At 42.9% G+C, this 14,672-nt stretch overlaps 1 protein-coding gene across 1 annotated transcript in view; it reads left to right on the top strand.

Annotated features, from left to right (window-relative positions):
* LOC130297673 (protein-glutamine gamma-glutamyltransferase E-like) overlaps positions 1 to 14,672 on the top strand; it is a 51,264-nt gene that overhangs the window by 16,566 nt on the left and 20,026 nt on the right. Inside the window, exon 2 of the mRNA XM_056550386.1 lies at positions 10,121 to 10,233. Coding sequence (XP_056406361.1) covers positions 10,121 to 10,233 — 113 coding nt within the window. The remainder of the gene's footprint in view (positions 1 to 10,120; positions 10,234 to 14,672) is intronic.

Genomic DNA, 14,672 nt, shown 5'->3' with positions numbered 1-14,672 from the left:
AGAATTAACCAGATCCTGGGTGATTATTTGCGACATTTTGTTTCCTCCCGCCAGGATGACTGGGCAGATCTCCTTCCATGGGCCGAATTCTCGTATAACTTCAGGGTCTCTGAATCTTCCTCCAAATCCCCATTTTTCGTGGTGTACGGCCGTCACCCTCTTCCCCCCCTCCCTACCCCCTTGCCCTCTGGTCTGCCCGCTGTGGATGAAATTTCTCGTGACCTTTCCATTATATGGAGAGAGACCCAAAATTCTCTCTTACAGGCTTCTTCACGCATGAAGAGGTTCGCGGATAAGAAAAGAAGAGCTCCCCCCGTTTTTTCCCCTGGAGACAAGGTATGGCTCTCCGCTAAATATGTCCGCTTCCGTGTCCCTAGCTACAAGTTGGGACCACGCTATCTTGGTCCTTTCAAAATTTTGTGTCAAATTAATCCTGTCTCTTATAAACTTCTTCTTCCTCCTTCTCTTCGTATCCCTAATGCCTTTCACGTCTCTCTTCTCAAACCACTCATCCTCAACCGTTTTTCTCCCAAATCTGTTCCTCCCACTCCTGTTTCCGGCTCCTCGGACGTCTTCTCGGTCAAGGAGATTTTGGCTGCCAAAAAGGTCAGAGGGAAAAATTTTTTTTTAGTGACTGGGAGGGTTGTGGTCCTGAAGAGAGATCCTGGGAACCTGAGGACAACATCCTTGACAAAAGTCTGCTCCTCAGGTTCTCAGGCTCCAAGAAGAGGGGGAGACCCAAGGGGGGGGGTACTGTTACGCCGAGCGCTCCGGGTTCCCGCTCCTCCCCGGAGCGCTCGCTTCACCTCCTCCGCTGCAGCGCTCCGGTCACGTCCTCTGACCCGGGGCGCTGCGATCCTGCTGCTAGCCGGGATGCGATTCGCGATGCGGGTAGCGCCCGCTCGCGATGCGCACCCCGGCTCCCCTACCTGACTCGCTCCCCGTCTGTTCTGTCCCGGCGCGCGCGGCCCCGCTCCCTAGGGCGCGCGCGCGCCGGGTCTCTGCGATTTAAAGGGCCACTGCGCCGCTGATTGGCGCAGTGGTTCCAATTAGGGTTATCACCTGTGCACTCCCTATATTACCTCACTTCCCTTGCACTCCCTTGCCGGATCTTGTTGCCTTAGTGCCAGTGAAAGCGTTCCTTGTGTGTCCCTTGCCAGTGTTTCCAGACCTTCTGCCGTTGCCCCTGACTACGATCCTTGCTGCCTGCCCCGACCTTCTGCTACGTCCGACCTTGCTTCTGCCTACTCCCTTGTACCGCGCCTATCTTCAGCAGCCAGAGAGGTGAGCCGTTGCTAGTGGATACGACCTGGTCACTACCGCCGCAGCAAGACCATCCCGCTTTGCGGCGGGCTCTGGTGAAAACCAGTAGTGGCTTAGAACCGGTCCACTAGCACGGTCCACGCCAATCCCTCTCTGGCACAGAGGGTCCACTACCTGCCAGCCGGCATCGTGACAGCCATCTCCGATTTCTTGATGATCCAAGCGGATAGGGGGACTCCCCTTTGTAACTTCAATGTGAACCAGTGGCAGCTCATACGTGACACCTGCTGTTTGCTCAGGCCCTTTGAGGAAGCCCCATTATTAGTCAGTTGCCAGGATTATGGGATGAACAACGTCATTCCACTACTTCATCTACTACGACATGTGTTGGAAATGTGGCAGTATGCAAGTGGAGATGGAGTCAGGGAGTCCCTCCGAGTCACTTGCACAAATGGCACTTGTTTGCGAAGTGACCGCCGAATTGTCACCATTCGGCAGCGGGATGACTTCTGTCTCTCCACCTTTTTGGACCCTCGCTACCGGCCCAAAATGGGGGCCTTTTTTACACCCACTGAGAGGGAGGACAAACTGACCTACTACAGAGGCATCCTATGTAATCATCAGGCATCAGGAATCAGGCTTGGATCAGCCAGAATTTCCACCCAACAATGTCTGATGCATCAGAGTAGATTGACCATGGTGCCACACCAACACTTCACAAATATGGACTCCTGATGCTGCTGATGCCAACTCCAGGGTGTCTCGTTCTGCCACCATATGTTCTCCTCATGCTGATTCCAGCTCCAGGCTGTCTCATTCTACAACTATGTGGTCTCCTCATGCTTCCACTACCTCCAGGCTGTGTCATTCAGCCACCATATGGTCTCCTCATGCTTCAGCCTCATGCAAGCTGTTTCATTCAGCCACTATATGGTCTCCTCATGCTTCCGCCACCTCCAGGCTGTGTCACTGTACCGCCATGTGATCTCCTCATGCACACCTAGAACTGTTTAGGTTCATCTACTTGAAATCTTCAATTTAAATGTCAAAAAATATCTTTAATCTTTTCAATTGTGAGGCCCTATGTTCTCCTCATGCTGCCGCCACCTCCACGTTGTGTCATTCAGCCACTATATGGTCTCCTCATGCTGCCGCCACCTCCACGTTGTGTCATTCAGCCACTATATGGTCTCCTCATACTGATGCCACCTCCAGGCTGTGTCATTGTGCCGCCCTGAGACAGTGATTCTAATAGCGATGCCTCTGATCTGCATGTCATACTGAATAACAGTATTATTTCACTAACCCAGCACACATCCTATGCGTGTTACAGCAAGGCAAAGTATTCTACAACCCTATTGAGACTCTCTGTAAGACAGAAATAGCATTTTTTAATACAGATTCACCACAAATAAATTTGGACCGAACTGAATTTTTTCGGAAAATTTGGCGAATCAGCAAATGTATTCTGTGCGGGGAGCCACACAAGTTTGGAAAGCTTTTAAGATATTACTGTTAGGTACAAAAATATAATACGGTATTTGGAATATCGAAATGGTTTTCTTTATACCGTATGAAATAATTTTTTAGCCTTATACCACATTTATACCACAACTTTTACTTCTCTTCCCTATCAACCCCAGACTACCATATGTTTTCTCTTGGCCATGCCTCATCTCCTAATGTCTTCGGCTCCTCTCTTTTCTCACACCCTCCCCACTATCTTCCCATCCTGCTGCCCTTTAATGATACTATTCTGCTTCTTCTCCCCAATTATGCTGCTTCCCCCTGAGTACTCATAATTGTAGTTACCCTATTGTGAAAAAAATCAGACCCTGATTCTTAATATTTATGGATTCCATATTGACAGTGTTTGTTGTACAAGGCTGGCCCATAGCAAATTTAATGAGGTCATTCCAAGAACATAAGTTATCCCTTATCCCACCAGTCGGACTCTCACAATCTCAAAAATGGAGGCCAATTGTTCCACGAATTACCGCAGTGGCAGCAAGCATGCCAGCCAGCTCTCCATTCATTCTCTATGGGGCTTCTGAACATTGCCAAGCACTGAGCTCAGCAATGTTTGGAAGCCCCATATAGAATGAATTGGAAAGCTGGCCTCACTGTCATGCTGACGCTCCATTCAATTTGTGGGATAGTTGATATATTTTCCCAGGATTGTGGTGATCACACCAGTTGAACCCCCACCTATCAGCTAGTTATCCCCTATCCTGTGTATATCCCCTTTAACATTTATTGTTTGTTACATTTTTGAAGATGTTAAATTAGAGTATCTAACTGAATATAAGCTTCTAACACCGCACCAACATGGGTTTAATGCGGGATCGGTCCTGTGAGACAATCTGATCAGCTTCTAAGAGGAAGTCAGGTATAGATTGGATCGGGGTGAAGCTGTGGATGTTATATATCTCGATTTTTCAAAGGCATTTGATACTGTGCCAGACAAAAGGTTAATACATAAAATGAGGATGTTGGGACTAGAAGAGGACATATGTAAATGGATTGGCAACTGGCTCAGTGACAGGAAGCAGAGGGTGAGCATCAATAGAACTTACTCTGATTGGGTAACATTCACTAGTGGGGACCACAGCGGGCGGTACTGGGTTCACTTCTTTTCAATATGTTTATTAATGACCTTGTAGAGCGATTACAAAGTAGAATTTCATTATCTCCAAATAATACTAAGCAAGAAAATCAACAAACAGAAGGATTATATAATATTATAATATATAATATAATATTACAGAGGGATCTGGGAAAGCTGGAGGCTTGGGTGGAGAGATGGCATATGAAATTGAATGTGGAGGTTATGCGCTTGGGCGGTAAAAACAATATGTACAATTATGTGTTAATAGTAAAAAATTGGGTAAGGACTTGTGGGTACTGGTGGACAGTAAACTCTACTGTAGTGATCAGTGCCAGGCAGCTTCTGCTAAGGCTAATAAAGTCATGGCATGTATAATGAGGGATAGAGGCTTGTGTGGTGTCCTGGTACCGTATTGCATCCAGTACCTAGCGTAGAGGTCCCCAAAGTCAGAGTAACTACGTTCAGGTAGGGTTCCTCAGGTGTGACAACCCCTAGTCGCCTCTCCTTAATTCTAACTTTCATGTTCATAAATGTATATATTAGTAATTGTATCTATAATTGTATAGTAATGTATAGGAATGTATAGTACTTACCTTGTTCAGCGTCGCAGGACCTTCGGTCATGTGACCAAGCAAGTAACCTCTATGGTATGTTGAAGGACCTTAGGAGATCCTTGGGTCACGTGTTACCCAGCATTCTCTGTAATGGTGATTGACATCCGTTTGGACCAATTAGCGTTAGTCTAGCCCCTACCCATATAAGTGAGCTGCGTCCAATTATCGCTCTCTTGGGTTGCTGCTCTCGTGGATGCCGGACTAACAGGACGGTGTGCTACGCAACTTTCAACCACACGCTAGGCCTCAAAACCTTTGGCCTCAGCGGAACCAAAAATCGTGAGTTTTATACTAATTCCTGCTAATAATAGCTTGACTACTGGACTGCAACTAATTCTCCAAATCCAGTGGAGCAGCGCAATAGTCTAGAGACTCTTAAAGCTAAAGTCCCAACCATTGTCAATCTCCAAAAGGAAGCTGTATTGATGAGAGACTGTTATGTTAAAGGGGTACTCCGCCCCTGGCATCCTTTGGATAGGGGATAACATGTTAGATTGCCGCGGTCCTGCTGCTAGGGACCCCGGGGATCGCCGCTGCGGCACCCTGCTATCATTACTGCGCAGAGCGAGTTCGCTCTGTGCGTAATGACGGCGATACAGGGGCCAGAGCAGTGTGACATCATGGCTCCGCCCCTCATGACATCACGGCCCGTCCCCTTAATGCAAGTCTATAGCAGGGGGCGTGACGACCGCCACGCCCCTCCCATAGACTTGTATTGACGGGGGCGGGCCGTGACGTCACGAGGGGCGGAGCCGTGACGTAACGATGCTCCGGCCCCTGTATTGCCCGTCATTACGTGCAGAGCGAACTCGCTCTGCGCAGTAATGATAGTGGGGTGCTACAGCAGCGATCCCCGGGGTCCCCAGCAACGGGACCCTGGCGATCTGACATCTTATCCCCTATCCTTTGGATAGGGGATAAGATGTCTAGGGGCAGAGTACCCCTTTAATGATGTATACAGAAAATCTTCAGTAAAGTTAACGCTGTTTACAGAAGCTTTCCGGTTGTGGACAATCCCTTACTACCATCTACTTAAACTCAGGGAAGGGCGGCGGTAGGAAAAGCTTTATTGAGGAGCCCTCACCCTGGCGTCACGAATAGCAAGGGTTAACAAGCAACCTTTTTTACCTGCACAGCTACACTCCCCATACCCTACACCCCCAAGCTACCACACTTGTAACAGGGACATAGTTTTGCCTCTGTATAAATCATTAGTCAGACCACATATGGAGTATTGTGTTTGATTTTCTGCCCCTGTATATAAGAAGGACATGGCTGAACTGGAGAATGTGCAGTGGAGGGCGACAAAGATAATAATTCGTATGGGAGGATTACAGGACCAAGCTTGGGGTTTTTAGTATGTAGAAAATACTTTTTTTTTCTTCACTTTCCTTTGACATTTTTTAGCTCAGTGCTAGTTTAAAAAAAATGGCAGCATGCTTAATTGATGGTGTCTTTATGGAATCTTGGCATCTTCTCTCCCATAGACTTCGATGGAAGGGGAAAAGCAAGCAAAAAAAAAAAGCAAAAATGTTAGTTTAAAAATATTTTTTTGAAACTTTTTTTTAGGGGGGGGGGTGGCTTTTTTCCCCCAATTCTTCAATAGAAGTCCTTGAGTCACATGATGAGTGAATCACATGACTTATCGGATTTGTAATGATAAAAACCCTGAAAAAAAATGCCTAAAAAAAAAAACAAGACTAAAATCCAAATTTTTTTTTTAGAGTGTTTTTTTATATATAATTTTGAATAGAACAGTAGTAAATTAAAACAATTTAATCATGTTGAGAAAAGTATCATATAGTTATACATCTTTAAAAAATAAATAAAAAGGAGACCTGAACACTTTATTTCACAGACAACTCTATTAATGGGTTAAAATGCCTACACTGATTTATTATGTCTCAGCTCGTGTTGTGTATTTTGCTGCCAGGGCAAGTTTATGTAACAATCTGTGTATTCTGCACACTCACCATTGTATTATCTACGTTGACTTAGTTGTCGATAGTGTATAAATCACCCAAATATGTAATTTACAATGCAAATGTAAAAAACAAAAAAAAAGGTCACATGACACATAGCAAAAACGTCAAAGGGAGGGAATTAAAACCTCAGGATAATCAAGATGTTCTCGATTTGATCTCGTCACGTACTAGAGATTCTAGTTAGACAGGGTGTGTTTCTGCTCCACAAAAGATGTTGGGCACTGACTAACGTGTATTATTAATTTGTAGCTGATTGAGATGAAGACACCGGCGAAGACAGAGGTCTGATTCAACGCTGGCTTCACGCTTTTATCTGTCAACGTTGCCCGAAAAAGACAACATCCTCATTGACCCCAAGGACTGTGTTATCCTGGAAAGCTGACGTCTCTCATCGGAAGCAAGTGGAAGTCTGAAGGTATGGCGCATGGTCTAGTACTGATCTTCTGGTTTCTTAAGTGTTCAAGAGCCAAAAATTCTGCTCTGACTGGAGTTGACCCTGGCACCCAACCAATTGGACCTTGGGTGTTGCTCGGCATGGGCATCAACAGGTGACCACTGGTGACTTCTAGTGATAAAATAGTCTTAGACTAAACTATATGCTGTTAATTTTGTTAAATTAGTTTTAAAAAAAAATCAAAGACCCAAAGGGTGACAGGTGGTTTTATCTTTTTTAACTAATTTTACAAAATTATTTATTTTAGTTAAATTATTTTTGTTAAATTATTTGTCGGCATGAGCATCAACAGGTGACCACTGATGACTTCTAGTGATAAAATAGTCCTAGACTCAACTATATACTGTTAATTTTGTTAAATTAGTTTAAAAAAAATCACCAGTCACCCAAAGGGTGACCGGTGATTTTATTTTTATTTTTTTAAACTAATTTAACAGAATGAATTATTTTTGCTAAATAATTTTTGTAAAATAATTTTTGTTAAATTAGTTAAAATAAAAAAAAAATGTAAACTAATTTACATTTTTTTTTATTTTTCTTAAATTATTTTTGTAAAATTATTTTTGTTAAATTAGTTAAAATAAATAAAATCACCCGTCACCCAAACTAACTTAACAAAATTAACAGCATATAGTTGAGTCTAGGACTCAACTAGGTGAACTTTCTGGCAAATGTTCCCCCCATGTTTTAGGTCTTTGCAGCATTTGTGTGAATAGGGGGATTGGGTATCAAATTTACTCCCAAATTTGGCAAATTTGACTTGTAGCTCAGGTTTATAGAATGTGTCGGCAGATAAGAACCATTTGGCCCATCTAGTCTGCCCAATAGTTTTGGGTTTGTTTGGATTTGAATGTTGAGAAGTTGTTCTGCCAAATTTGTCGACAGTTATTTTGTTTTTATAACATGTTTTTGGTCGGACAATTATTGATGCTAAAAATAGAGACATCCCAAACCAGAAATTTCAGTTTTTGCATATGAATTAGAACTGTTTTCTGTGTATTTTTTTCTCTATATATATTTTTTTCACTCCAAAAATACTAAAAAATATTTCTTATCTTACTAAACTTTCTAATTCCATAAATTTCAAAACAGATTTTTAATTTTTAAATGTCAACAATGTTAGCAACATTAGTAACAGGAAAATATGGTTTGGTAATGCCTGTACCACGCAAATTAAAGGAGGCAGGTGGTGTAAGTGCACCAATTGTGGGGCGCCACGTTAGCAGGGGCAGCAGAGCATTCTTCAGCTAGAGCTATGCACGTTGGGGCTCTGTCCTTGTGTTAGTTCAGAGAGTAGCCTTTAGCAGAGGAGCTGAGATCTCTTTTACCCGGGTATTATACTTTCGAGTAGTCGTCTGCCACAGAATGTTTAGGGGAGCAGATGGGATACACGTATGCAGGCATTTAAACTTACTAAACTTTGACTACAATATAATAGAAGTTCATCATGGTAAACACAATAGTGTAGGAGCAGATGGAGTCGGCACTCGTGTCTCAGGTGGTGCCCACAGCAAGTGGCTGCTTGCTTTGTACGTTTACCATGATGAACTGCTATTGTATTTTGGTCAAATTTCAGTAAGTTAAGAAAAAAAATTAGTTAGCATTAATAGAGTTCTTTCTACTGCTTAGAACCATGACTGCTTTCTTGGTAAGTTTACCATGATGGGTAGTAGAAATGAAGTCTCGGCACTCACAAGTACTCTTGCAAAATCTTTCGGTGTTTATTCACACAAGTGGCATACAGGACGCGTTTCGGCTACATGCCGTTATCAACCGGCGTACAGCCATCAGCCTACTGCTCCAATGGCCTCTGGACAAGGGCTAATTCAGGTCCTAGCTGACCCCCTAGATGTCGCAGTCAATTGTGACTGTGGCATCTAGATGGTTAGAATGAGGAAGGAAGGAATGAATGAAGGCTCCCTCTGCCATCAAGTGCAGTGTATTATAGCAATCCGAGGCTAACATGATAAAGATATAGTGGAAAAACAAAAAAGATAAACTTTATTAAAAATAAAAATAAATCAGAGATGTTCTTTTGTTCTTCCTTCAAGGTCTATTCACATTGTGGAATTCCGCCTCAAATGAAATCCCACTACACTTCTATGGGATTCCGCACTCCCGTTCACACCTCAGAATTTCCGCTTGCGCTCGCGAGCGCAAGCGGAAATTCTGAGGTGTCAACGGGTGTGCGGAATCCCATAGAAGTGTAATGGGATTTCATTTGAGGCGAAAATCTGCTGGCAGAAATTCCACCGTGTGAATAGACCCTTACCCCCCCCCCCCCCCCCAAATATAAGTAAAGGTTAATCAACGAGTGACAGGTACCCAAATGGTGGCATTGAGAAAAATAATGTGTCCTGCAAAAGAACAAGTCTCTATAGGGATACATTGACAGATAAAATAAATAAATAAATATAAATTAAAAAAAATATGGCTCTTGCAATACAAGGATGTAAAATTAAAAAAGTAAAAAAAAAAAAATTTGAACACATTTTAAACATACCTTAGAAGGATTTTAACAATGGGTTGTCATGGGCAAACAACCTTTACATTTATTTTTATTTTTTTATGGATTTTTTTTTATCCCACACAAGAATTCGCCTCTAGGAAAACATTTTTATAGCTTGTTTATGTAAAGAAGTGGCTCCTGTCGTGAATAGCAATTTTCGTAATTGTTGTAATTACCTGTAGGTATGAAGAAGATTACACAGGCAGATAATATGACAGCATAAGCCGACCAGCTGAACTATTCACAAAGATGTCAAATAAAATTATAAGGTTTATTATTACAAAATAGAGGTTTACACAGGGCTGAGGTTACTCTGTCCGGTATGTGAATACATGGCGCAAAGGTCATAAATAGATAACAAACGTAGCAAATCCGCAATGCAAAATGTTTTTATTTAGGCTATGGCACTGGTGTCATATGAATGGGAATTGGCCTTCTTATGCACTTTCTCCTCCTTATGGTGGAATTGTCAAGGATGGTTGCAGATGAGGCCTTAAAATGTGCGTGACTGCTGCTTTATATTGCTGAGAGTTGACATAAAGAAATATATACCAGACAAAATGTTGGTATAAACTCTTTCTCAGCAAGAAAACTTAGAGAGTTCAAAAAAGGGAGGTTAGTCATCACATCAAAATCATCATGTTACATTTTGATTGGTTATTTGAGATTTGTCTCTTTATATATTAGCATATTTAAGCATCTATGTCTTTCTTTGCCAAAGTTCACTTATGTGGCTCTTTCACTCTGAAACTGGAAAATCTCAGATCTTTGCCCTTCTATACAATCTGTATCTGCTTCAAGTATTTTGGCTTCTGATGTCTCATCTTGGGCCTCCTGGCATCATTCCAAGGTCTTCATCTTAGTTGCAAGCAAATAGCAAACTGGATATATAGGTTAAGAGTAGGCAACAAATATCTTTTTTCAGCATTAGAAATGGCTTATAAATATATAACTATTTATATATATTGATCGTCAGTCAGAATAATTTTAATCAACTTGTCAGAATTAGGCCTCTTTCATGCTACCGTTGTCCCACGGTAGTGTGACGGCCAGCGGGGCCGCTGGGGAGAATAGCAGAAGAAATACTGCTTTTTTAATGGGGTCCATGTTACCCGTTGTGCCATGTCAAATTGACAGCCATCAAACCCGTTCTTGACGGGGCGCAGCGCAGTGGGAAAGAATCCTTACCTCTGAGGAATACAGTGAAGGAATAAAGTATTTGATCTGGCTTTAATTTAATGGTCGGTTTATTTGAACAGAATAACAACAAAAAATCAGGAATTATTATTTTTTATGTAAGTTATGAGTTGGTTTGTATTTTTACCAGTAAAATAAGTATTTGATCCCCTATCAATCAGCAAGATTTCTGGCTCCCAGGTGTCTTTTATACAGGCAGGGAGCTTAGATTAGGAGAACTCTCAAGGGGAGTGCTCCTAATCTCTGTATGTTACCTGTAGAAAAGACACCTGTCCATAGAAGCAATCAGATGTCATACTCTCCACCATGGCCAAGACCAAAGAGCTGTCCAAGGATGTCAGGGACAAGATTAAAGACCTACACAAGGCTGGAATGGGCTACAAGACCATCACCGAGCAGATCGGTGAGAAGTTTATAACAGTTGGTGTCATTATTTACAAAGGAAGGAAACACAAAATACTTGTCAATCTCCCTTGGTCGGGGGCTCCATGTAAGATCTCACCTAGTGGATATTCATGAGAATGGCGAGGAGTCAGAACTACACGGGAGGATCTTGTCAATGATTTAAAGGCAGCTGGGACCATAGTCACCAAGAAAACAATTGGTAACACACTATGCCATGAAGAACTGAAATCCTGCAGTGCCTGCAAGGTCCCCCTGCTGAAGGAAGCTCTTGCACAGGCTCGTCTGAAGTTTACCAATGAACATCGGAATGATTTAGAGGAGAACTGGAAAAATACAGATGGGCTTGTACATAGGCAACCTTGCGGATGCTGCCGTACATGGCATGGTGTGTTACCAATTGGTTTCTTGGTGACTGTGATTTTGTAGGTATGTAAAATCCCATTAATCACCTGACGAACGAGTGATTGCTTGTTCACCAGCTGATTGTTTTATTCACATATGTTAATACCTGGCCTGTTCGGCTGTTAATCCCCTTCTTTAAGAGGCCTTTAAAGGGGTACTCCGCCCCTAGACATCTTATCACCTCTTCAAAGGATAGGGGATAAGATGTCTGATCGCAGGGGTCCAGCCGCTGGGGACCCCCGCCATCTCAGCTGCAGCACCCCAGACGTCATGCCCCCTCCCATAGACTTGCATTGAGGGGGCTTGGCCGTGACATCATGAGCGGGGCGGGGCTGTGACATCATGAGCCTCCGGCGCTGCACCCAGCACTGGGTGCAGAAGGGAGATCGCAGGGGTCCCCAGCGGCGGGACCCCATGATCAGACATCTTATTTCCTATCCTTTGAATAGGGGATAAGATGTCTAGGGGCAGAGTACCCCTTTAACTGGTCTATTTATCTGGGCAACCCATGTTAGCTTGAATAGTCACCTCGTGATGGGGTTATAGCAAAAGGCTCTCTGCTGTCCCTCTTCCAACTTACCTCTTAACTATTGCTACGGAAACCGTCTGAGAAGAGTTGATTTGTTGTTGCATTACACATAGTAATGGTGATATGGTATAAAATATGGCAAGGTATTGAGTGTGTTTATTTATATATATATATATATATATATATATATATATATATATATATATATATATATATATAATTCTAAATTGCCTGTGGTCGAGGTCTGGGCCAGCTGAGGACCCACACTATACTTATTTTTTGGCTTGAGTCATGCATAGTGCAGCTCTTTTTTTTGCTACTTTGGGTATATATATCTATATAACCCACAATAGGTAGAGTACAAGTGAAGTGACTGACACTGTATACTGTTTTCAACTTAATATACACCGGAAGTCATACGTTTTAGGTTGAAGTCATTGAAACTTTGTGTGGAAACCAACTGTATGTCAGAAACTTTCTTGGCCATGCTCCCGCACAGCGTCCAGTCCTGGCTTCTGCACCGCACTCAAGGAGGGGTCCCCTGGTTTTCAGGGGATCAGTGCCATATGGCATGGTACTGCCTATTTTAGCGATGCTGGCCCCAGATGCCTGTGATTAGTCTTTTACTGTTGTCACTAGTACTTAGCTTTCCCAGTATCCAGACTGTATACCTTTGTTCTATGGACCTGGCATTACTTGGTTTGATCGCTGTTGTGTGTACTACCTCTTGTTCTGTACTGCGTAGCTTTCCTGTTTCTGACTCTTTGGCCTCTTTTTTTGGTTTTTCCATTTAGCATTCTGATTTGGTTCTCACGCCCCCTCCCATAGGCTTGCATTGAGGGGGCGGAGCCGTGACTTCACAACGCTCTGTCCCCGTGATCGCCAGTGATCAGACCCGGAGCGAGCACGCTCTGGGGACTGATTCTAATGGGGTGCTGCGTGCAAGATCACGGGGGTCCCCAGCGGCGGGACACCTGCAATCAGGCATCTTATCCCCTATCCTTTGAATAGGGGATAAGATGTCTTAGCGCCGGAGTACCTCTTTAAGGATTCATTAGAACAGTTGATCTAGGCCCAAGACCTGACTTGGATATTTCCCAATACCCACAACACCCAAGAGCCATTTCCATTGGGCGGAGGAGGCCTCTATGATTGGTCATTTATTCGAGGATTATCACACTAATTGGCTACTCTACTTTCTTTTGTTGATTTCTAATCCAGTGATTTGCTTCTAACAACATATAGAATGTGCCACAATGAGTCACCCTGATAGGAGTTTATTGTGTTATGTTGTGTTGGTTATATCATGGAAGTTTTCTGTATGTCCTACTTATTTTTAAGGAGAAATATCCCATACTACATATTACTCAAAATGAATTGGAAACCAAGATTTCTTTGGAAAATCTGCTAACAATAAATACATAAATACTTTACAATATGGATGCATTTTATTCATAATAAAATAAAAATGTAGCCATCTTTCTTATATTTCCTTTTTTATTATTATTATTATTATTTTTATTTTTATTAATTAAATCAACTTTCAGCCAACCCTACAAAATATTTTACTATCATGAAATAGCTTGTTAGAGCTTGGAGTGGGGTACTCCACTGGTCATCGCTTGGAACATTTAGTTCCAAACCCTGTGTGCGTGCTGTGAGGGTCGGCTACACCCCCTCATGATGTCACACCACGCCCCCTCAATGCAAAGTCTATGGGAGGGGCGTGACGCCCCCACCGATAGACTTGCATTGGGAGGGGTTGTCACGCCCCCACCCATAGACTTGCATTGAGGGGGCATGGTGTGACATCATGAGGGGGTGTAGCCGACCCTCACAGAACGCACACAGGGTTTGGAACTAGATGTTCCGAATGCTGGCCAGTGGAGTACCCCTTTAAGGTTCCCTGATCACACACATTTTTACAGTTTCTTGATATGCTCTCACATTCATGCAATATGAGGGTCCATAGTTTGCACGACAGATTAGGGAATCGGTCTGATGGGCGTGAACTTAATTTTAATAATGAGAGTGAATATCAGGGCCGGATTATACAGTCAGGGGGTGATGGGCCCCCTGACTGTATAATCCCGCCCATAACCTGATGATCACTCCCATTATTAAAATTAAGTTCATACTCAGCTGCTGATCCCCTGAGTGGGCACTGTGCGCCGTAAACTTTATACTTCTGCCGGTGGCAGTAAGCACAGACATCACTAAAGGGGAGGCTTGCGTTTGTTCTCTTTATCTTTATTTTAAAAGTTTTTGGGGGGGCAGGAGGGAGCTGTTTGGGAAAAAGACTAGGCTGGGGAGGGACAAAATTAATGGCCTTTTCTACCCTGGTGGCAATCGGCTGCTACTGCTTGGTTTTGTATCTAGCTGGTTATAGAAAATAGGGGGTGCTTTACACATTTTTATATTGGTAAAAAAAAAGTTATGTGCCCCACCCCCTTTTTTCCCCCATGACAAGACAGATACAAACCAAGCAGCAGCAGCAGCCTGGCACCACCAGAGTGTAAAGTGCCATTTATTTTGCAACTCTCCAGCTTAATAATACATGTGTGCTACTGAAACCACTAAGCCCCAAGTAAGTCAGAAAAAAGCACACACAAGGTCTTCTTCCTGAACCAATAAAAAAAAAGTAACAAAATAAAAATTGTGAAAAATCTTTTTATAAAAATGTATAAAATGTACAAAATAAAAACC

This window comes from Hyla sarda, chromosome 13, assembly GCF_029499605.1.
Source record: "Hyla sarda isolate aHylSar1 chromosome 13, aHylSar1.hap1, whole genome shotgun sequence".
Taxonomy (NCBI): domain Eukaryota; kingdom Metazoa; phylum Chordata; class Amphibia; order Anura; family Hylidae; genus Hyla; species Hyla sarda.
Note: the sequence above shows the minus strand (reverse complement) of the source record. Positions and strands in the feature narration are given on the sequence as shown.